The 23,151-nt window shown below is 38.8% G+C and overlaps 1 protein-coding gene across 6 annotated transcripts in view; it reads left to right on the forward strand.

The window, feature by feature from the left end:
* sgcg (sarcoglycan, gamma) overlaps positions 1–23,151 on the forward strand; it is a 644,218-nt gene that overhangs the window by 421,994 nt on the left and 199,073 nt on the right. For all 6 annotated transcript variants that reach the window (XM_060826731.1, XM_060826730.1, XM_060826734.1 and 3 more), the window contains one exon: positions 18,493–18,580. In XM_060826731.1, coding sequence (XP_060682714.1) covers positions 18,493–18,580 — 88 coding nt within the window. The remainder of the gene's footprint in view (positions 1–18,492; positions 18,581–23,151) is intronic.

Raw genomic sequence — 23,151 nt, forward strand, 5'->3', positions numbered from 1 at the left:
ATGAAATGGAAGTATTTGTTAAATGAGTCTCAGGAGGTATTACATGAGGAAATCATGCAAGTACATGAAAATGTTAGTGACAGACAAACTGAGAAGGTCATACTTACTTTACATTTTTTTCAGTAGTCATGTAAACCCCATCAGAGTCCTCAATGGTAGGTAATGGTCGGGAGCAGTGGGAATCTTATCCATTACTAGGAGTCACTCACTTCCTTCTCAAGTCTCTATGTACTCAGTGGCATGGTGTCATTTGGTGAAAGGTCTATTCCAGGAGGGTTTGCCGCTTCCTCTTATTAACAGGTGATCTTGTGTAAGATGGTGTCCTGTAAAATAAAATTAAACAAGGAATTAGATTATCTCATGCCAACAAGAAAATTCAAAGAACCCCATGTCAGAAATGGGTGATGTTACCACAACCCGCTGCGAATAACCATTCACAAGTTCCTGTCCATGTCACAGATGATCCATTTTCCTTCATTTTTGCTGGGTGTAACCCCGGATCCCTCTTTCTAACAGCACTTTAGGTAATCCTGGAACTCTCTTTCTAACAGCACTGTGTGTAATCCTGGAGTCCTCATTCTAAAAACACTGTAGGTGACCCGGGAACCCTCTTTCTAACAACATTGTAAGTAATCCTGGAACAATCTTTCTAACAGCACTGTAGATGATCCTCGAACCCTCATTCGAACAACGCTAATAGTAATCCTGGAACCCTCTTTCAAACAACATTGTAGGTAATCCTGGAACCTACTTTTTAACAGCAGTGTACATGACGGCTGGAACCCTCTTTCTAACAACATTGTAGGTAATCGTAGAACCATCTTTCTAACATTACTGTAGGTAATCCTGGACCTTATTTCTAACAGAACTTTTGATAACCCTGGAACCATCTTTCTAACAACACAGAAGGTAATCCTGGGACACTCTTTCTAACAGCACTGTAGGTGATCCTGGAACCCACTTTCTAGCACCACTGTAGGTGACCCTGAAACACTCTTTATAACAACATGATAGATAATCCTTTCTAACAGCACTGCAGGTCACCGTGGAATCCTCTTTCTAACAACACTGTGGGTATTTCTAGAACCCTCTTTCTAACAGCACTATAGTTCACCCTGGAGCCCTCTTTCTAACAACACTGTGGGTATTTCTAGAACCCTCTTTCTAACAGCACTATAGGTTATCCTCGAACCCTCTTTCAAACAGCACTGTAGGTTGCTCTGGATCCCTCCTTCTGATGACTCTGTGGAGAATTCTGGAACCCTCTTTCTAACAGCACTGTAGGTAATCCTGGAGCCACATTTCTAACAGCCTTGTTGGTGACCCTGGAACCCTCATTCTAACAACAGTATAGGTAATCCTGGAACACTCTTTCTAACAGCACTGTAGGTAATCCTGGTACACCCTTTCTAACAACACTGTAGGTGACCCTGAAACACTCTTTATAACAACACCGTAGGTAATACTGGAACCTCTTTATAACAACATGATAGATAATCCTGGAACCTCTTTCTAACAGCGCTATGGATAATCCTGGAGCCCCCTTACTAACAGCACTGCAGGTCACCCCGGAGTCCTCTTTCTAACAGCATTATAGATTATTCTGGAACCCTCTTTCTAACAGCACTATAGGTTATCCTCGAACCCTCTTTCAAATGACACTGTAGGTGGCCCAGGATCCCTCATTCTGATGGCACTGAGGGGAATCCTGGAGCCCTCTTTCGAACAGCACTATAGTTCACCCTGGAACCCTCTGTCTAGTAACACTGTGAGTGATCCTGGAACCCTCTTTCTAACAACACTGTAGGTAATCCTGGAACCCCCTTTCAAACAGCACTATAGGTAATGCTGGAACCTACTTTTTAACAGCACTGTAGATGACATTGGAACCCTCTTTCTAACAACATTGCAGGTGATCCTAAAACCCTCTTTCTAACACCACGATAGGTATTCCTGGCCCCTCTCTCTAACAACATGGAAGGTAATCCTGGAACCTCTTTCTAACAGCACTGTAGGTGACCCTTGAACTCTCTTTCTTACAGCAATGTAGAGAATTCTTGAACCCTCTTTCTAACAGCACTGTAGGTAATCCTGGAACTCTCTTTCTAACAGCACTGTAGGTGACCCAGAAATCCTTTTTATAACAACACCATAGGTCACCCTGCAGCCCTTTGTCTAACAGCACTGTAGGTAATCCTGGAACCATCTTACTAACATCACTGTGGGTAATCCTGGAACCCTCTTTGTAACAGTCCTGTCAGTGACCTTGGAACCATCTTATGAACAACACTGTGGGTAATTCTGGAACCCTCTTTCTAACAGCATTGTAGGTGACCCTAGAACCCGCTTTCTAACAACACTGACGCTGGAACCCTCTTTCTAATAACACTGTATGTGACCAAGGTTAAAAATCACACAACAGCAGGTTATAGTCCAACAGGTTTAATTGGAAGCACACTAGCTTTCAGAGCGACGCTCCTTCATCAGGTGGAATGTGATCCAGGTACCCTCTTTCTAATAGCATTGTAGGTAATCTTGGAACCTAATTTCTAACAACACTGTAGGTGATCCTGGAACTCTCTTCCTTACAGCACTGTAGGCGACCCTGAAACTCTCTTTATAGCAGTACTGTGGTCATCCTGGAACCTCTTTCTAGCAACATTGTAGGTAATCCTGGAACCCTCTTTCTAACAACATTGTAGGTGACCCTGGAACCCTCTTTCTAAAAGCACTGAAGATGACTGTAGAACCCTCTTTCTAACAACACTATAGGTGACCCTTGAACCCTTTTTCGAACAGCACTATAGATAATCCTGGAACACTCTTTCTCGCGGCACTATTGGTAATTCTGGAACTCTCTTTCTAACAACACTATAGGGTAATTCTGGAACCCTCTTAATAACAACACTCTGGGCAATCCTGGAACTATATTTCTAACAGCACTGTGGTGATGCTGGAACCATCTTTCTAACAACATCGTAGGTAATTCTAGAACCTCTTTCTAACAACACTGAAGTTTACCCTGAAACCCTCTTTATAACTACACCGTAGGTAATCCTAGAACCCTCTTTCTAACAGCACTGTGTGTAATCCTAGCACTCTCTTTCTAACAGAACCTCAGGTAATCCTGGAACTCTCTTTCTAACAGCACTATATATAATCCTGAAACCTTCTTTCTCACTATAGGTAATCCAGGAACTCTATTTCTGACAGCACTTTAGGTATCCTTGGAACACTATTTCTAATTGCACTGTAGGTGTCCCTGGGACCTTCTTTCTGATAGCTCTGATAGCACTGCAGGTATGCCTACACCCCATGGACTGCGGTACTTCCAAACGGCACCTCACCATCATCTGCACTGCAGCAATTAGGTAAGAACAATAAATTCTCAGCTAGCCAGCAATGTCCACATCCCATGAATGAATAATAAGATAAAGTGTAGTATTTCATTTGGTGAAAAGTTGTTTGTTATTTTGAGGAGACTGACACAGTAGAAATTGGTGATGGTGAAAGCAGATTTAAAAGAATGTAGACTTCAGGATTTCAGGATACATACAAAAGAGATTGTGAGGTGGACAATATACTGAGCTGCATGCCACAGGCTGTCTTCTCTCTTGATCAGAGGTATTGCCAAAATGTGTCCTATCTTGCCTCTTCTGACTGAATTAGTGATTTCTCTGGGACTGTCTTCATATGTGGTGCAATGTCCATTTCGCTCTGCCATGGTTTCTGGCAGATATTTCATCCAGCTAGTTTTGATAAATTTCTATCTGGTGGAGGGTCCACCACTGCTGTCTACCTTCCGACAATCTTCGGCTGCTCCTCAATGGTGACTTTATCAATCTGTGTAGTGTTATGGACTAGGCCAGACCCCCTCAAAATATTTGAAGAAGGTAGCCTAGACCCTAACTTTTTCTTGTTTTAGTAACAGATGTGAAGTAGACATTCCATGTGTGATGCAGCTGGTAAAACCACAGGCTTTAAGCAAAACAGAATTATTTAAACACTCCAGTTGAAACACGAGCAAAAGAAAACAGAATTTAGAATAACTCAACTACTGGAAAACCAACTCAATACTGCAACTTTACTGAGGAGGGGGTGATCCAATTCTCATAACATCCCATAAACACATCTCTTGCCAAAATGTAAATTCAACATAGGTTCTTACAGGTAGGAGAGATTTCAGAGCGAAGTCAGCCAGGGATCATCTGCTGAAGCATGGAAACAGATTCTCTGCTACAACTAAACCAAACGAGAAACAAAATCTGAACTTGGAGAACCGGTCACTCCCCTGCCATTGTTAAACTAGAGCCTTTTCAGACATTTCGGCACTTCTGCCTTTATGACTTCTTTTGAAAACAACCCAAGGACAAAATAACCTTGTTGAAGTGACAATATCATCGCAGTAGCCTTTGTTTTCCTTGCTTTATTATGTTATGCATACCTGTCATACAAGATGTAAACATAGTTGCTCCTGTGCCTAGAAATACATGAGGCCAAATAAGCATTCTATTTTCTTTAGCCGCAGCCAATGTTCTCACATTGCTCTGTGTCTGTTCACCACCTGATGATCCATATTGACAGTTTACCCTGGATCATCTTTTTCTTCTATATTAAGTGCTAGCCCAGTGCATGGTCTGTCACAATGGTATAAGCCAGCTGCATCAGATGTACAGAAAATCAATAGTAAAGAGTATAACTTCAAAAACAGCAAGAACAAGCATTGCAGTGAAGTTGTGAATATGGTGAAATCAACTCACATAAAGACTTTCACAAAGTTTATTCCTTCACATTTTTAAAATACAGTATCAACAGCTACAAGTCACTTACCATCTTGAAAGAAACCCAAGGCCTATTGAAGCTGGGTATCCTCCTTTGCCCCATGTATCTGTCAGACCTTAAAGACCTGAGTGTACACAAATTTGTTGTTCGTAGGAATCCATCTGCGCCATTACATGTGCACATAGCCAGCCCTCAATAAGCAGCTGAGAATCAGCAGGAAATTCTGCTACTTCTTCATATTCCCAGGTGCAACCTATTTCCAATGTGGTACACACACATTACCAATGTAGGAAAATCAGTCCCACAGTTCATTATGTCTTACATGGCACTCTATTACCATTGAGTTCCCAGTCTGTTCTATTAGCATAGCAAAGGGCACCATAACCTGACCATTAGGCCCATGGTCCATGGTAGAGCACTTAACAAGAAGCAGAAAATGTGTTGCTGGAAAAGCGCAGCAGGTCAAGCAGCATCCAAGGAACAGGAGATTCGACGTTTCGGGCATAAGCCCTCAGACTTAACAAGAAGGACTGTAAAGTTGAACACTTTTTCTTTACTTCTTTATTTTTCTGCCTTTATATTCCATGTTTTGGTTTAACTTTGTGTGTTTTAAGATGGTTTTGGATAGTAGTGACACTATATTTTCACTGCATTTTATAACAAAATACACATGACAATAAATAAATAAAATCAAATAAATGAATCAAATAAATCACTGTCATCTTCAGAATGAGGGGAAATTTGGAAATAACTCTGAATGCATTTTCAAATTCCTTTGATTATATTGAGAACAAAGGGAAGTAAAACATATTTATCCAATTCAGATAAAGCTGCCAATCAAACTTACACTTCAAAGAGATCTACAGAATGTCAAACAAATAAAGTTCACTTCAGTAGGAAATCTCTGGTATCATTTGAAGTTAAAGCCTTATAATTGCAAGGCATTCAAGTCTATTTAGGCAGCAAGCAGTAAGACGTAATGCTAAGGACTCAGACATGAGCATTTAAACCACGTTTAGTTTGTTAGAATGAAGCTGCATATGCCTATCCGAACATTAAAAAAAATGTGAATTCAGAAAAAAAACTGCTGATGGAGAAACTCTGACTCAAAAACACAAAGTGTTGGAGAAACTCAGCAGGTCTGGCAGCAGCTGTAGTGAGAAGGAAACAGAGTTAATATTTCAAATGCAGTGACCCTTCATAACTGGACTCGAACTTTAGCGTAGAATAACCTTTATTGTCATATTAATTGTTAACTCTTCTTCTCTCTACAGATGCTGCCAGGCCTGCTGAGTTCCTCCACCACTTTGTTTCAGAAATAGGCCATATTATGCATCATCAGCATGGCCAAGTCTGAGGGAAGTCATGCCCAATAAATTTGATTGAATTCTTCAAGGATGTGACCAGCTGTGTAAGATGAGAGTGGTGCAGTTGATGTAGTTCATATGAATTACAGCAAGGCATTTGACATGGTCTCACATGGGAGACTGATAAAGAAGGAAAAAGCACATAGTATCCAGGGTAACATGGCACGTTGGATCTACAATTGGTTTGGTAGAAGACAGAGGGTGATGGTTTGTGTGACTGGAGGCCAGTGTCCATTGGCATGCCACAGGGATCTGTGAGGGAGACCCTTATTGCTTGTAATATATATAAATAATGCAGTTGAGAATGTCTGAAGGATGATAAGTAAGTTTACGAAAGTGAGTGCAGAGGAAGGTCTTTGGTTAATGGAGGAATATAAACAGACTGATCAGGTGGACAGATCAGTAGCAGATAGAACTTAGGTCTGAAAAGTGAGAAGTGATGCAGTTTGGAAGAAGTAACAAGATAAGGGAGTACTCAATGAATGACAGGACACTAGGAAGCTCAGAGGAACAGAGGGATTTTGGAGTGCTTGACCACAAATCCCTGAAGGTGGGAGGACAAGGTAATGGAGTAGTTAAGAAAGTTTATGGGGCACTTACCATTATCAGTTGACACAGATTAGATTAGAAGAGTAGTTGGGTTGTGTTTGAGCTGTATAGAACTTTGGTTTGGCCATAACCAATGTACTAGGAGAAAGTGAGGACTGCAGATGCTGGAGATCAGAGTCGAGAGTGTGGTGCTGGAAAAGCACAGCAAGTCAGCCAGCATCTGAGGAGCAGGAGAATCGACGTTTTAGATTCTCTGATGAAGAGCTTATGCCCAAAACATTGATTCTTCTGCTCCTCGGATGATGCCTGACCTGCTGTGCTTTTCCAGCACCACACTCACAACTAGAGTACTGTGTGCTGTTCAGATCAATACACTATAAGAAGAATGTGATTGACTGGAGAGGTGGGTACAGAAGAGATTCATCAGGACGTTGCCTGGCTTGGAGCGGTTTAGCTACAAGGAGAGGCTGGATGGGTTATTTTATTTAAAGCAGAGGGAACTGAGGGGAGACCTGATTGAGATTTATAAGATTGTGAGGGGCATGGATAGGAAGCAGCTGTTCCATTTAGTTGAGGGTCCATAATGAGGGGGTGTAATTTTAATGCGTTGGAGGATAGTAGACATGGGAAACTTCACAACCTTCAAAAAGTATTTGGGTGAGTTCTTGAAATGCCAGCACATTAAAGGCTATGGACGAAGTGTGGGAAGATGGGGTGAGTGTGATGGGTTTTTGTCTTGCAGACCCATGTGCCAAAGGCCCTCTTCAGTACTGCATGTCTCTATGAATCTATGAGTCACAGCTAATCTGATCATGACCTCAATTCCACTTGCCTGCCTACCTCTGAGTATGGTATTTTTAACACAACAAATGTGGAAAGCATTTAACGAGGCTCTTGGTGTGCCTGACAAATGGTAATTTTACTTATCGAAACACAATATCTATTCACTGTGTTTCTGATGGATGTGCTGATGTTATTACTGATTGAATGGCCCACACTCCTGTGACATTCAGGTCCGTCTTATATTTCTTACATTTTAAAATGTGATGGCATTCTCCTATTTATGAAACTCACCTGTACTTCGGCCATTTCTTAGAATTAGACATTCCACGGTGCAAAAAATGTCCTGGATTTAGCTTCAGTAGTGACGGAAACCCTCAACAATTTCCATTATCCATCCATTGTCATTACCAACAACTTCAGAAATTTAAGCATGCAGAAGGACAGAGAAGTTCAAAATGTTCAGTCAGTGAGTGCAGAAAGCTCCGTAATGTGCGTTATAAACATTCCCACAAAGTATATTGTCCTTGTAATCTTGACTTAATAAGTACTTCCTTCGAATGCTATTTGTCTCACCACAAAATCCCTGAAAAACGTTGCACCTTATGAGATGAAACATGGTTTTTAATCATGTCCCAAGTTCACTATGATTGTTAACATCTTCACTGGCCCTGAAAAGCAACTTTATGTTTGAGGGGAAATACAGTGAATGCTGGAGAAACTCTTCAGGTCTGACATCATCTATGAGGAGAGAAACTGAGTGCACGTTGCAAGCCCAGTATGATACTTCTCCAGAACTGAAAGTTTGAATCTTGTGGGTTATTCACCTTCATTGCCTTTTATCTCCTAGTGTTAGATAAAGTATTTATCAAAATTCATTTTCACAGCCACATCTGCTTCCTCAGAGAATGTTCTGGGCTCTGCCTTACCCTGCATGGATTCCAACTGAAGCTCCATCCTTCTTGTTACTTACCCTATCAAAATGACAGGTATCTCCAAAACAAACAACTCTCCAGAGATCCACACTCAGTGCCATTCATCTCCACATGCACACTCTTGACTTCGCTCTCCATCAGCATTGCCTCATGATATCTTAAAGCTGTCCCAGTCTCCCGTTCCATTTAATTCCTTGTCTTACTTGATGCTTTAACAAAAAAACCCCTTTTCTTCTTCTTTCAGAAGTTAAGAAATGCAACCTCCAAAACACATAAGTACCAACATCTCTCGGGATATGGATCTTTATCCCCTTCCCTGCTCTCCAACTCTATCCCTTCATCTAGTCTCACTTCATGCCATGGACTCACTATACCCTCTGACCTTCCCCTTTCTGATGTTGAACAACCTGCATTCAGCAGAGAACTTTATGTTATCCCTTTTACACCATTTTTTTACATTCCACCTTCCCCAGAACTGGACCCTGTGACAAAGGAATCTGAAGCCCTCTCTCCTGTCCAACTCTTCAGCCACGCATTCATTTGTTCTGGCTGCCTATTCCTACATTCACTAGCATGTGGCTAAACAAGAGATTATAATCTTTGGGGGGTCTTGCTGTTATTATGCTCCTTAAATTCCTGCTGAAGAACCACATGCTTCTCACTATCTGTGGCATTGGCCCTAATGAGAACCAGGATCACTGACTGCTCACCATCCTGGAGTCACATCTGTGGCTGGAGAAATGTCTGCCTGTACCGTTCTTACTGAGTCTCCTTCTACTACTGTTCTCCATTTGTTTCAGCTCCTCACATGTACCAACAGGCTGTGGCTGCACTCCCCAGGGGCACCATCATTGTCAGCACTTTATTACACGGAAGAATGTTCCTCAGTGTGATGCACTCCTGGGGCTTTCCTGCCTGCCTCCCTTTTTCTGACTCTTGGTCATCCATTCCTTCCCTGACTGCACCTCATTAAGCTGCGGGATAACCACATCTAAAAATACACTGACGACAAAACTCTTCAATTCCAGCTGATGCTCAAGTTCGAAAACCCAGTGCTGAAGCTGATCAAACTAATGGCACTTCATGCCGATGTGGTTATCCAGACTATAAGGAATATCTAAGATTTCCCATGTACTGCAGGTCATGTAAAACATGGAACTGAGCTGCCTGCCATGCTTTGTCTTAGTCATAAACTTACTTCCCTTATATTAGATTTATTCTCTTTCCCTTATCCAGCTATGGCTGACTTATATTACTTTATTTTGTTACTCCTGACTTCCATTTATTTCTCATGCTTAATAATAAACTTTTCTAATATATACCATTTACAGACAGTCCCTAACAGCTGTTTCTTGCAAGAAAATGTGTTCCTTACCAGTTAAGTTTATGTAAGACACAAGAAGCCACGTGTTTGGAACAGCTCTGTCCATAACTACACATTATTTGTCCCAGTTAACTAGCTCTATCACTATAACATCATCATTTTTGCTGCTATGATTTCTGTGATAGAATATTGTAATTTGTCAACTGTTTACATAATATTTTGAGATAACTTTATATTTGACACTGAGAATAGCAGTGCTCCATGCTATAGTTTGTATGGGAAAATCAATTTCTCCACATGTAGTAATAGTTTGTACAAAAACAATTGTCACAATCCACATACTATATTGATGTAGTTAACAGTGGAGAGACTGCTCTACTATTTGGCTTAAATAGCAATTTCACACCAAATTTACTGCTGTTTGGCTCTGAGTTTTGTAAAAATCATCGTGTAAAACAAGAATATCTCAGTCCATTTCAACTGTCCTAGTTATACTGACATGCATCTAAATTGCTTACACAAATCCATTGGGAATCATGAAATCAGCAACAAGATGTACATTGATATCTCACTATCTAACTGGATGAGTGAATTTAATTCCTCTTTGCAGACACTTGGTAGTAAGTTGGTACAACTGTATAGGATTATAAATGTGATAGTTGTCTCCAAATACAATTGCCACCTAATATTCTCAGCTCAAGTGTTTTGTGCACAAAGATAGCCAGTTATTCTACTGACAAGAACAGTGCTTTACAAAGCAGTGACATGGACTATTGTCTCCAATTTCTTGACAGTAAAACTTGCTATTCTCAATTTCTACTGTATTTTATAAATCCTCAGTTGAGAAAATGGATAAGCAGGCTGAATGTTAGTCTGCATTTCTATTTCAGGGAAAATGAAAACTAGAATTTGCTGCCTCAATATATTATGTATTGGTGTCTGAAATATGTTCCAGTAAGTATTAAGTTCTGGGTTGTCCTGACACCTCATCTGAAGAAAGAAAGTTAGAGACATACGGGCCCAAATCAGAAATCTTTGAATACCCTGATGCCTACAAATGTACAGTCGTTGCTCCAGAGATTTACACTTTCAATGACACTAGTATTGTCCCACTCTGAAGCTCTGACAAACTGAACCAACTATCCATCTCCAAGCAGCCAGCCATTCATTTAGAATCCCACCTTATAGACCCAACTAAAAATGCCCCTAAAACTGTCCATCTCCAATCTAACTATCCAACCCCTCCCAACCTGCCCATGTACCCACTCACTCTCTGACCGACTCACTCATCTGCTTACCGACCCATTAAAAACCCCAACACCATTAATAACATACCCGAATATGGCAAGTAGTGTGGTAAAAAGGTGATGTGACCATCCCACAGCTCCGTTTTCCCATTGCTCCCTATAGATGACTGAACTAGGGACCTATCTGCAATGAAGGACGAAGGTACAGCGATAAGTATTTTCACCATCAACAATGATTGCCCTAGCATTGCCATTGTGCAGAAGATCTGACCAGCGATCATTTTAATTATGTATGAAAATAGTTTTAAAAGTTTCAAGCTATTAACAGATAAAACTAGCATTTAAATTCAGAGCAATTTGCAATGAGACTGGTGAAAATTATTAATTCCAAACAATAGCAGCATATTTAGTCACGTCATATTTTCATTCAGGAACATAATCAGCATTTCTATATTCCTGTATAGAATATTCCTGTATTCATCATCCATGGGAGATAACTATATCCTAGCACACTGCCTGAATTTATTCATGAAAATGCATGAGCGTTATTGTCGTAACCCCATGAGATTTTTGAGTCAACTCTACCAGATCAACAGGTTGTCTAGAAAACAGGCAAGAACTGAAAGAAAAAAGCAGAAGCAACCAAATTAAATTAACAAAATGACAAAGAGAGAAAAAAATCATTATGAATAAAACTGAAACAAGTTTTCAATGTAAGCTAAGTAGAAACAGAGTACTTGAATTGATTGAAACATCACTGTCAAGATTTTGTTTAGGTTGACAGAACATGTTTGCTTCAGGTTTACTTTTATTTAAATTGCATGTTATATAAAATTCCATCTAAGTCATCAAACACACAACATGGATACTTCAGAAGTACTTTTTCAAACACAGTATAGCTAATATGCTACACCGGTGTATAATATGAAACCTTGCATTAGTTGAACCTAAGAAAACGTATGATGTGTTTACAGGGTAAAGAGTTCAACATATTCAATTTATACAAGGCTTCAATTTCAAACACTCTAAAAGACAGCCAGTCACAAAGCAATTAAAAATAGAAATCACATATGATTTAGTTTTCTTGAAAGAAAAATACCATTTATAGACAGTGGAATGATTCAAGGAGCTCTAGGAAGAAAAGGACTTAAAAAAAACAACTAAAGTGGCTGTTTGTCCTCTAGTGAGGAGTCTGGAGAATTAAATGTTGAACAGATATTTTGTGCCTTTCTTCATCGTAGAAGACACAAATAACATCCCAGAAATACTTATGAATCAGGAGTTAAACAGGAGAGAACAACTACAATCATCAGGGAAAGGGATTGTGAAAACAATTGAAACAAGACCAAAAGGTCTTCATTTTAGGATCTTAAAGGAAATGCTTATTATTATGGTAGGTGGATAGTTCATAATTTTGTATAGTTCAATAGGCCTGTCACTCATGCAAGGATTTAGATGTTTCAATTATCGAATGATTTTCTGGATTCTGAGCAGATCTTCAGTATGACAATTTGTCCAGACAAATATTAAATAATTAAAAGAGCTGCACTCTAACTTGATGGACATCTCCGCCAGTCTGATGTCTATCAATTTTACAATGTTTGCGACACTTTGTCTCCTCAAAGTTTTGAAACTTTAAAGGGCCTGGATGATTAACATTTATACAAATCAACGTTTTGAGTCTAAACACTCTTATTTGGAACTGAAGTTTTTAAAAAGGAGTTTTGGCAGTAAAACAGAGTTGAGCCAATTGTTAATCAATATCCTTTCTTCTTCGGTTTCCAATGCTGACATTCAGTACAGTACAGTCTAAGTTCATATAGTGTAGTTGATGCAAGGTTTATGAAGGTTCGTAGTTGATCAATCAGTATTGTACAATAATTCCCGACTCAGGCAACTGACTGTGTGGAGTTTGCACGTTCTCCCCGTGTCTGCGTGGGTTTCCTCCGGGTGCTCCGGTTTCCTCCCACAGTCACAAAGATGTGCGGGTCAGGTGAATTGGCTATGCTAAATTGCCCATAGTGTTAGGTGAGGGGTAAATGTAGGGGTATGGGTGGGTTGCGCTTTGGCGGATCGGTGTGGACTTGTTGGGCCGAAGGGCCTGTTTCCACACTGTGAATAATCTAATCTAATCTAAGAAGTAATTTAGAGTTCTCTCATTTTAGGTCTCCAACACCTGCATTACCTTTTGTGATGCATGTACCAAGACACCCAAATCACTCTCAACCACCATAAAAATGTAAAGCACAGGAGAAGATGTGGGCTATTTGGCCCATTAAGATTGCTCCACCATTCAATGAGATCTTGGCTCATCTGATGATCCTCAACTCCACATTCCTGCCTGTTCCTCATTACTATTGATTCCTTTACTGATTAAAAATGCCTGTCTCAGCCTCAAATATTCTTAACAAACCTGCCTCAACAGGTCTCTATGATAAAGAACTCTACAGATTCACTACCATCTGAAAGAATAAATTCATCATCTAAATCTTAAATAGGTGCCACCTTACTCTGAGATTATTCCTCTGGTCCTAGACTCTCCCAAAAGGAAAAACAACCTTTGAGTATGTACCCTCTCTAAGAATTTTACCAAGTTTCAATCAGATCTCCTTCTTCTAAACCACAATGAATACAAGCCCAAAGTACTCAACTTCTCCTCATAAGAAAACCCGTGAGTGCCTTCAATACCAATATCTCTCTCCTTGCTTATAGTATTCCAGGTGTTGTCTAACTAGTGCTTTGTATATTTTTAGCAAGGCTTCCCCATTTTTGTATGCAATTGCCTTTGAAATACTGGCCAACATTCCATTTGTCGTCCCTATAACCCAATGAATTTATATCCTAGCTTTATATGATTCATGCACAAGGACTACCAAATCTTTTTGCTTTGCAGCATTTTGCAGTCATTCTTCAGCTAAGTAATATTCAGCTCCTCTGTTCATCTGTTCACACTGCCTAACTTCACACTTTCCCACATTATATTACATCTGCTAAAACTTAGCATACTCACTTACCCTGTATATGCACCCTCTGCAGACTCTATGTGTTATACTGACTAGTCCCCTTCTGGCACTATTTCTCTGTCATTCACAAACTTGGCTATAGAACATTCACCTTGTCCTGTCTCTTCCGTTTTCTACATCTAAAGATGCTTTTACTCTGCTTTTATATTACTTGCCAGTTTGCCCTCAGATTGTTTTTGACCCCTTTTTTAATCATTTGATCTCCCTTTCTTGGCTTTTAAAACTTTCTCAATCATCTGGCTTACCCATTGATATTTGCTCTACTGTATGTTTGTTTTGTTTTAATTTGATACTCTCCTTAATTTCCTTGGTTAACCACAATCAGCTTATCCATCTTCCTCGAATCCTTCTTTCTCACTGAGATTTAACTCTGCTGTGAGTCTGGAACTGTTTATGACTGTTCTCAGCTATCTTTTCTGCTGAACTCTTTTCCTCATCTGCTCCAGCCAACTCTGCCCTCAGCTCCAATGTTTCTGACCCAGGTTCCTCCCTTTCAAACTGAATGCTGACTTCAATCATGTTATATTCACAGTTGCCTAGGTGTCATTTACTCTGAAATTATTCATTACACCGGCCCATTATGCATTACAAAATAGTCTGATCCCTGGCTGGATCTATAACATATTGCTCGAGGAAACTGTTTACTGGCCACCCTTGCCAATTTGATTTTCTCAATCTACATGAAAATTAAAGTTACCCATGATTAATGTGCTGTATTATTTTACATGCTCTCATTATCCATAGATTTATTCTCTGTTCTGTAGAACAGCTATACTCCCACCAGAGTCTTCTTTCCATTGTTATTTCTTACCTCTGCCCAGAAAGATTCTACATCATCCAATCCAAGACCATTTCTTGCTACTGCATTGCTTCCACCTCATACAGCAAAGCTACCCCAATACAACAAATCTATCCCAATACCCTTCCCTTCTTCCTGTCCTTTGAAAGGTCACAAACCCCTGAGTGTTCAGTTGTCAGCTTTGATTTCCTCATAACCATATCTGTGAAATGACTATAAAATTGCACCCAATAATGTGCATTTGTGCTGTTAATTCATCCATTTTGTTCTGAACTCTATGCACGTTTAAGTAAAGAGCAATTGATTCAGCCTACTTTTCTATTTTTATAGCTAAGCCCTTAGCTCCTCATCATCCCTCAGCACAACATCTTTCCCCTACTTCTACCTATGTTACTGGCACCTGCATGGACCAAAACAACTAAATTCTAGCCATTCCACTGCAAACATCCCAAATCCTGGCAGGCTATTTGAAGCTGAAAATGTGTTGCTGGAAAAGCGCAGCAGGTCAGGCAGCATCCAAGGAACAGGAAATTTGACATTTCGGGCATAAGCCCTTCATCAGGATTGCTATTTGGACTCAAACTCTTAACAGAAAGAGAATAATATGTATTCCCTACCTATTCCCCTCCTACATACATAAATTTTAACTCACACTGCTTGAAAGGGTTTCAGACATTGGTGGTATGATCAGTTTGCTTAATTACCCTGCAGTCACTGTTTTCATTCATACAGGCTGCAAAGACTTAGAGTCTATGGAACAACTGGAAAGGCTGAGGCTCCCTGAAAAGGCAGCCTCTGAGTCCCTGGAACTAACTCACACATAATCCTACTTGCTGTCAGTGAGCACTGACCAAATCAAAATACCCCAAGGTGTGTGACCATCTCCTGGATCAAAGTGCTTAGGTAACATTCTCCCTCCTTAATGCATCATAGCATCTGCCATCTGGCTTCCAGCTGATAAATTCCAAACTGAACTTCCTGCACTTGAAAACAATTACTGCAGATGTGTCCATCCTGGATCACCTCAAAGCACTCCCATTTTGCAATTGCAACTCATAACCTGCTCTGCCATCCTTACTCCTCCTTAGTAAGAGTTTATTGTGCGCAAATTGACTGTCGTGGTAACTACATTACAATAGTGACCACACTTCAAAAATTGCTTCATTGACAGTAAAGAGCTTTGGGATGTCTAATAGTTATGAATATACTTTATTTTCATTTAGTTATTAACTCTTAACTCATCAACATGTCCAGCACTCACCACTGTTGTGAACTCGAAAAGTTGGGTTAAAATGTGAAAAAATAGAAAAGGGATGTGAGTATCACATCGTTCTCATAATCCGCATCTGCAGAAGTCTTAAGAACATCTGCATGATTTTGTTAAATAATGGTGAAACACTGAAGTTGTTAAACAGTAACAGTTTGCCTTCATATTTTTGTCACTTTACACCTGCTGAAATTATGAAATGTCAAGTCTTATTTTTTGTTAACATGTGTCATCTGTTATTTTATTCTCCTTTTTAATAATTATATAAGATGGAGTGTATAACTTGTTCTCGATGTCTTGGTTGAATAATAATCCACATTAAGATTTTTAAGGAATATCTCTACAAAAGGTTTAAAATCTAGTTGTAAATTGTGCTTTTACTGATAGAGTATTGCTCAGCAATTCAAGATTGAATAGGACCAATTCATTGCAATATCTACATGGTTTTCATTTCATTTTCTCTGTTTCTCAAGGACATTTATAAGTCTCCAAAAGGGTTATGCAAGATTTAAAATTTCATGACAAGAAATTTAGAATATTGAACATGATGCCTGTGCTTGACTCTATTGTAATTTTTGTGTTATACTTTAATACATGTTCAAAGATGGAATTGAGGTCAGAACTTCAAAGATGTTCAACAATCAAGTCTGAGAGCTTTATATATTTTTAATGGGATATTTAAAATCTTTTCTTGTGCATTCTCATGAACAAGCCTGGGAGTAAAGGAACTAGTGAAATCATTAGCATCCAGCATTAATGTTAAATGATTGCTCTACCTCCTTTTTGAAAGCCATGTAATATTTGTCTAGGTCAAAAAGCAAACCTTTCTTTTGAGAAGGGAACCCCCCAAGTTCCATTATTCTCTCCAAAAATGAGTCGCACTTGCCTCATTGGTCACACTCTGTTCTTTGTATTAGGAGGTCATTGGTTCAAGCTTTACTTCAATGGCTTGAGCATATAATCGAGATAGGTGGCAATATTGAGAGAGTGCTACACTGGAAGAAGAGATATTAACAAAGATCCTGCTATCTCTGTCAGATGACATTTTTTCAAACATGTCTAGTCTATTCAGTTGAAAAGTTCATAAAAAAATGTCTTAACCGGTCTTCTTTCTTTGCAGATAACGACTGCTGAAGATGGAATATTTTCTGTTTTTATTACACAAGTTTATTCAAATGTATTAATGCTTATAATTGCCTGAATACCTTTAAAAAACTGACAGCTAATAAGTCAATTATTAAAATCCTACATTCAAGGTTGATAGCTTGAATCCGCACTTTGTAATTACAAACATTACATTTTTGCTTCTCTTCAAATTACTGCATTCTAAAATATCATCACTGCAATAATCTATTGAGAACATTAGAGCTGAATAAAAATTGACACTTACAGTATATAGAGAATTATTTTTGAAGTATTATAATTTTGTAAAAGGACCTTAGTCAGTCATGAACTTTTGATTTACTTTGACTAATCTTTCTAATCTTGGTGATGTGCTGCCTTTACATATTGCATGTTAAAAATAAAGGACAAAAGAATAAAATTAATTGGGGCAATTTTTATGCTCACTATTTTTGGTAAACGGACTAAATGGATTTCCATTATGGAAACATTTGATAACCACTTTTATTTGTTTCAGAGCTATTGCAAATTGGATAGCTGGTATAACAAATTGGTGATCCTGACTTTAGTTAGTTTGTTGACTAAGCTGTCAAAGTCTTCCATTATTACTTGGGAGATTTACTCCCATTTGCCAGAGCAATACTCGTAACATTCACATTCATTTGAATACATTGCCATAGTGGGAATGCAATAGAGATTCAATAGGTTGATGTCAGGGATGGTAGGACTATACAATGTGGACAGGTTGGTTCAACTGGGCCTGGATTCACTTGAGTTTAGAGGAATAAGAGGGGAATCTGATTGAAGTGTATAAAATTCTAACATGACAAGACAGACTAGATGCAGGGAGGATGTTTCCGTTGGTTGGGGAGTTTAGAATCAGGGGTCATAGCCTCAAGATGTGGTGTAGGCTATTTAGGATTGAGATGAGGAAACATTTCTTCACTCAGACTGTGATCAACCTGTAAAATTTGATATCACAGAAGGACGTGGAGGCCAGGTTACTTAGTATAATCAAATAAGAGTTTGATAAATATTTAGTTCTTAAAAGCATCAAGCAGTATGGGGAGAATGCAGGTAAATGATGTTGAGATATAATACCTGCCATGATCATATTGAATTGTGGAACAGGCTCAAGGAGCTAAATGGCCTCCTCCTATTCCTAGTTTTGGTGTTTGTATTCTATTTCATAATTCTTTGGTAATGTTGGCCCCTGTATAGGATGCTTTGGTCAGTTTTTTTCTCCACAAAATACCTAAATATTCAAAGCAAATTCCTTTTTTTTTAATTCCTGCAGGATTCCCCCTTGCTTGTGGATTCTTCACAGAATGTGACTGTTAATGCTCGTAACTCTGAAGGACAAATCACTGGCAGATTAACAGTGGGTGAGTGTTGTTTTACAATCTGCTTACATACCTGCTCACTCAAATATGTCTCACAATTTTAAAGAACACAATCAATTCAACAATAACCATCTTGAGATTGTCACATGAAAAGGCCAAATGGTTGGCAGGGGTAAGCAGTGCACATTGGAGTCTGCAAGTAAAATGCGTCATTTGGGTCATTTAAAGAAATTGTTTACATTGTACTGGTAGCCCTTAATCCAATGGAACGAAAGCTCAACCTTTATGAATTGTACTTGATAATATAAGTGCTTTGGGCTAATAGTGGATGCCAAAAGATAAAAGCAAAATCATTAGCATTGATAACTTGAAATCTTTTTGAAGTTGATGTCCATTGTGGACTTAGACTGTTTAGGACCTTAAAAGTTATGCTTGAAAACTATTATATTGAATGAACTTCTGATAGGAATATCTATCCAGTTTATTACATTTTAGAATACATTTAGATGAGAAAGTCACATGACTGCTTAGGACGAATTGTTCTTTTGTGTCTACATGTAAACTTCATACTGTGACATAACTGTATGAAATTCAGTTGTATCTCAAATATCATTTGCAAAATTTGTATTGACTTGTCTCCCTCATGATTCAATGCGTAAATGCACCAGGTGGTACTGAAACCATTTTTGTTTTTACTCCTTAATTTTCAACTGCTAGATGTCAGCAGGAAGTTGCCCATTGAATGGCAAAATTAGCTCCATGAGTAACTTCCTTTGCTCGATATGTATGCAATTATGCAACATTACATCAAACACTGCACATTAGAAACTAAAGGGGCTGTGATTTTGTCCAGATTGCACACAGGCTTCTTTAGGTTCAGCAAGAATAGTCACAGGGAACTGCAACTGACCTCATTGTTTACAGATTAGGGAGGTTAAAGGTACTCCCACCTTGCTAACTAGTGACCAGAATTTTGTGTGTGTGTTTCCAAGATAAATTACTAGTACTCTCATTCATTCGTCCTTAGTTAATCAAACTGATAACCAGCGTAAGCTGCTATGAATTATAGGTTATGACCATTTACAGTTGCATTGAGTAACAATTGAGATTCAGCACTGAGTTGTCTCAGGCAAGTCATATTTGACAGATATGAGTAGTTTTGTTTTAATAAGTGACCATATGAATAAAAGTAATTGCAGCACATGTGTGTGTATAGATTTTCAGAAAGAAAGGGGACTGAAATTTATTTTGGGGACTGCTACTTTGCCATGTACCCTACATTAATTCCCTGGAAACAGATGGTTCGATCAACTGCTCTTTCCTTCCTTCATGTGGCAATTTTCCATAATATCGACTATTAAATCAATGGACTCTGCAGGTAGTGAACCATGGTGCTGAATATCTCTGGGGAACTGACACTGTGCTTCTGAAGCAATACCACAAGAATAAATTTCTCCCCAGTGTGTTCCAACTGAACCACTCTGACCACTTCTCTCATTTTTTCCAATGTCACTGCTCTGTTAGATTTGACACCCAGCCTTAAGCTGAATTTTAGGAAACCTAAGTCATTTTTTTGGACTCTGCCATATGTACTATTCCTTCTTCACTGGTTCTATCTACTTCCCCAGCCTTTATCAAATATTTCAGGTGAGATGGTGACATAGTGATATTGTCACTGAGCTAATAGTACAGAGACCAAGGCTGGAGGGTTGGGTACAAATCTGACCATGGCAGAAGGTGTATCAGTGAAAATCTGGATTCTTCAAAAAAATGTAAGCCTAGTGGTAACCATGGAGCTGTTGCTGATTGTGGTAAAAATCCAGCTGGTTTACTAGTTCCTTTAGACAAGGAAATTTCTTATCTTTACCTAGATTGGCCTATACATGATTCCAACGCAGAGAAATGTGCTGAGCTCTTTCCTGCCCTCTGAAATAGTCATAGCAAGCCACTCAGTTGAAGCGATAATTAGGAATGGGCAATAAATGTTGGTGCAGCAAGCAACAGCCATATCCCAAGAACGAGTAAAAAGAAACTTAAAACCTCATGACTCTATTTAAATCTGTGCTGAGTTTCAGTCCAATACTATTGTTAAATAAAAGACAGCTAGCTTCCAGCTCCATAGAACTGCTGCTGATCTCACACCACTCCTTGTAGAAAACTTCTTTAAATATTTGACTTGAGCATGTCTTTACAGTCTTATTTTTTTCTACCATCCTCCATAAGCTTCAACTCTTGAAAACCTCTGGTACCACAATTCCATACAATATTGCACATTCTCATCGATCATAACAAGGTCAGCTAGTTGTACCTCTTAGAATATGAGTTCCCTGATTGGGGCTGTTAATCTAGTCCAATCAGGGAGCCCTGGCTTTCAGATAGAAACAGGAATGTCAGACTCAGTCTGGGAACTGGCTCTGAGGGAGCTGGATCAGTGTCAAGGACTCTCAACTTGTAAATAAAGGGTGACCTGGTGACAGGATACTAGTCTCTGTGGAGTTATTTCAGTCATCACCTCCATCATTGTTCACCGATCTTGAATCACAGTTCAACAGTGTCTCAAAGTGAAAATTCTCGTCTTTATTCTCCAGCCCCTCCAGTTCCTTCCACCTCAAAGACATGAATTTCCAAATTTGCTATTCCTCTGATTCAGGAATCCCATTCCTTCAAATAACTTAGTATTCACAGCCACACAGAAGTAAAATATTCCAAGTGCTGGAAATCTGTATTAAAAACAGAAAATGCTGGAGAAAGTCAGTAGGTCTGGCTGCATCCACGGAGAAACAGCATCAATGTTGCGAGTCCAATGCTTTTATTCACAGCCATGTCTTCAGTTGCCTAAACCCCACCTTCCCAAATCCTTTCCTATGTTAAGACCTTCTTGAATACTGCCCCCTTTTCAAGCATTTTGTGACTCACTGCTTATAATATATCTCTCCTTGGTTTAACATCCATTTCTTACTGCATATCTGTGAAACATGAGGGATATTTTTCTAGTTCAGCAGCATTGTATCAATCTGAAATATTGAGTTGCTGGTGGTATTGATTTTGGTCACCTAAATGAAAAAAGGCCTTTAACTTCATATAGCATGTAGATTCACGAGGATGAGGAGGCACTGATAGTAGTTTCGTAGCAGCTAAGATGGCTATCAGCTATCCTAAAGGAGATTTTGAGAAATTGAGAGGAGAATTCTGGTTGGGAAAAACAATGAAGAGAGGTCAATTGGAAAGAGAGAAAGGAGTGAAGATTGAAGAAATTCAATATACAGAGAGTTCCATAGTCAGTAATGCTTTGCCACAGGCAGTAGTTGTGAAAGCAACAACTGCATATTTACAGGGAAGTATGGATAAGTAATTGAAGCAAAACAATACAGGTCTATGAAGAGAGAATTGGACAAAGGGGCTCAATTTAGATTGCCTAAATCTGATACAGAAATGATGGAATTAAAAGCTTCAACTTGCATTACAAAATTGTTGTCTATAAAATTCAGCATAGTTTGATCATGTTTTCCTAAAAGAAAAGCTCACACCAACAATAATTGCTGCTGTTTGCGAGACCATATGGCAGTAACCATTACCAGACTTTGATTAAGTTGCCAGCTTGTCTATTGCCTTGCATGTTATCAAGATTTATGTTGAAATGTAGTCTCTTCCAGGCTTATGAGCATTCTACTTGAGTGTCTGAATAAATCTGGCACAGTATGAGTATCCTGGGAAGTAGTTCAAGTGTAAATCTATACATCATGTCACAATATACAGACACTATTCTGTGCTGCTTGTCACTGAAATTATTGAATTGATAAATTTTTTTAGAAAAATATAAATTGTACAATAGTGTCGGCTTGTAAAGGCTGTAGAGAAAGAACTGTCTCTTTTGTGATACATATCAGAGACTGATAGTGTATTCAAAGTATTAACTTTTTATCTAAAACATTATAAATAAATTCAAGTGACCATTTGATATGCATGATATAGAGAGTTGGAGTCACGTTTGTGATAAAATGACAAGCAATATATTTTAATATCTTTGTATAGGAGGCTAGCAGTCACTTTAAATGTGACTTAATGTGAGGTGCTTTCTCAGACCACCTTAACTTTAGGAATGCACAAGAACATCTCATAGGGGTTTGTAATACCTCAGTTGGTGGAACTGCAAAATGCTGTGAACCTTTTTGAGCTTGTTATAGGATAGGAAGCTAGGTTTGAATCAGGTCAATAGGAGTTCAGGGGTGTCGGGGGAGTGGGTAATTTGTAATGGCATTCTGTTTGTAGAACAAATTTCTAGGTACAAAGAGTTTGATATGGATTTATATTTGAAAGTCTATGCCCAGCTCAGTAGTTATTCTGAAGTCATCATAGATAAGAGCAGGCCAACAATGAACTGTCATTGTATTTCAAAGTTTTAATCTACCATGTGTGATGCAAGAGAAACCATTTTATTGTTTTTAATATCCTGAGAAGCTGCGCTCAAGTATATAAATTTATACATCTACTATTTGTTTGTACTTATCATTCATATATTTATTTACTGTTCAATAAAGCTGTCTAATAGTTTATAGAATAAATTGTGTTATGAAAGAATGTGTTTTTTTTACATTTCCATGCCTGCATTCACT

The sequence above is a fragment of the Hemiscyllium ocellatum genome, chromosome 6 (assembly GCF_020745735.1).
Source record: "Hemiscyllium ocellatum isolate sHemOce1 chromosome 6, sHemOce1.pat.X.cur, whole genome shotgun sequence".
NCBI classification, from domain to species: domain Eukaryota; kingdom Metazoa; phylum Chordata; class Chondrichthyes; order Orectolobiformes; family Hemiscylliidae; genus Hemiscyllium; species Hemiscyllium ocellatum.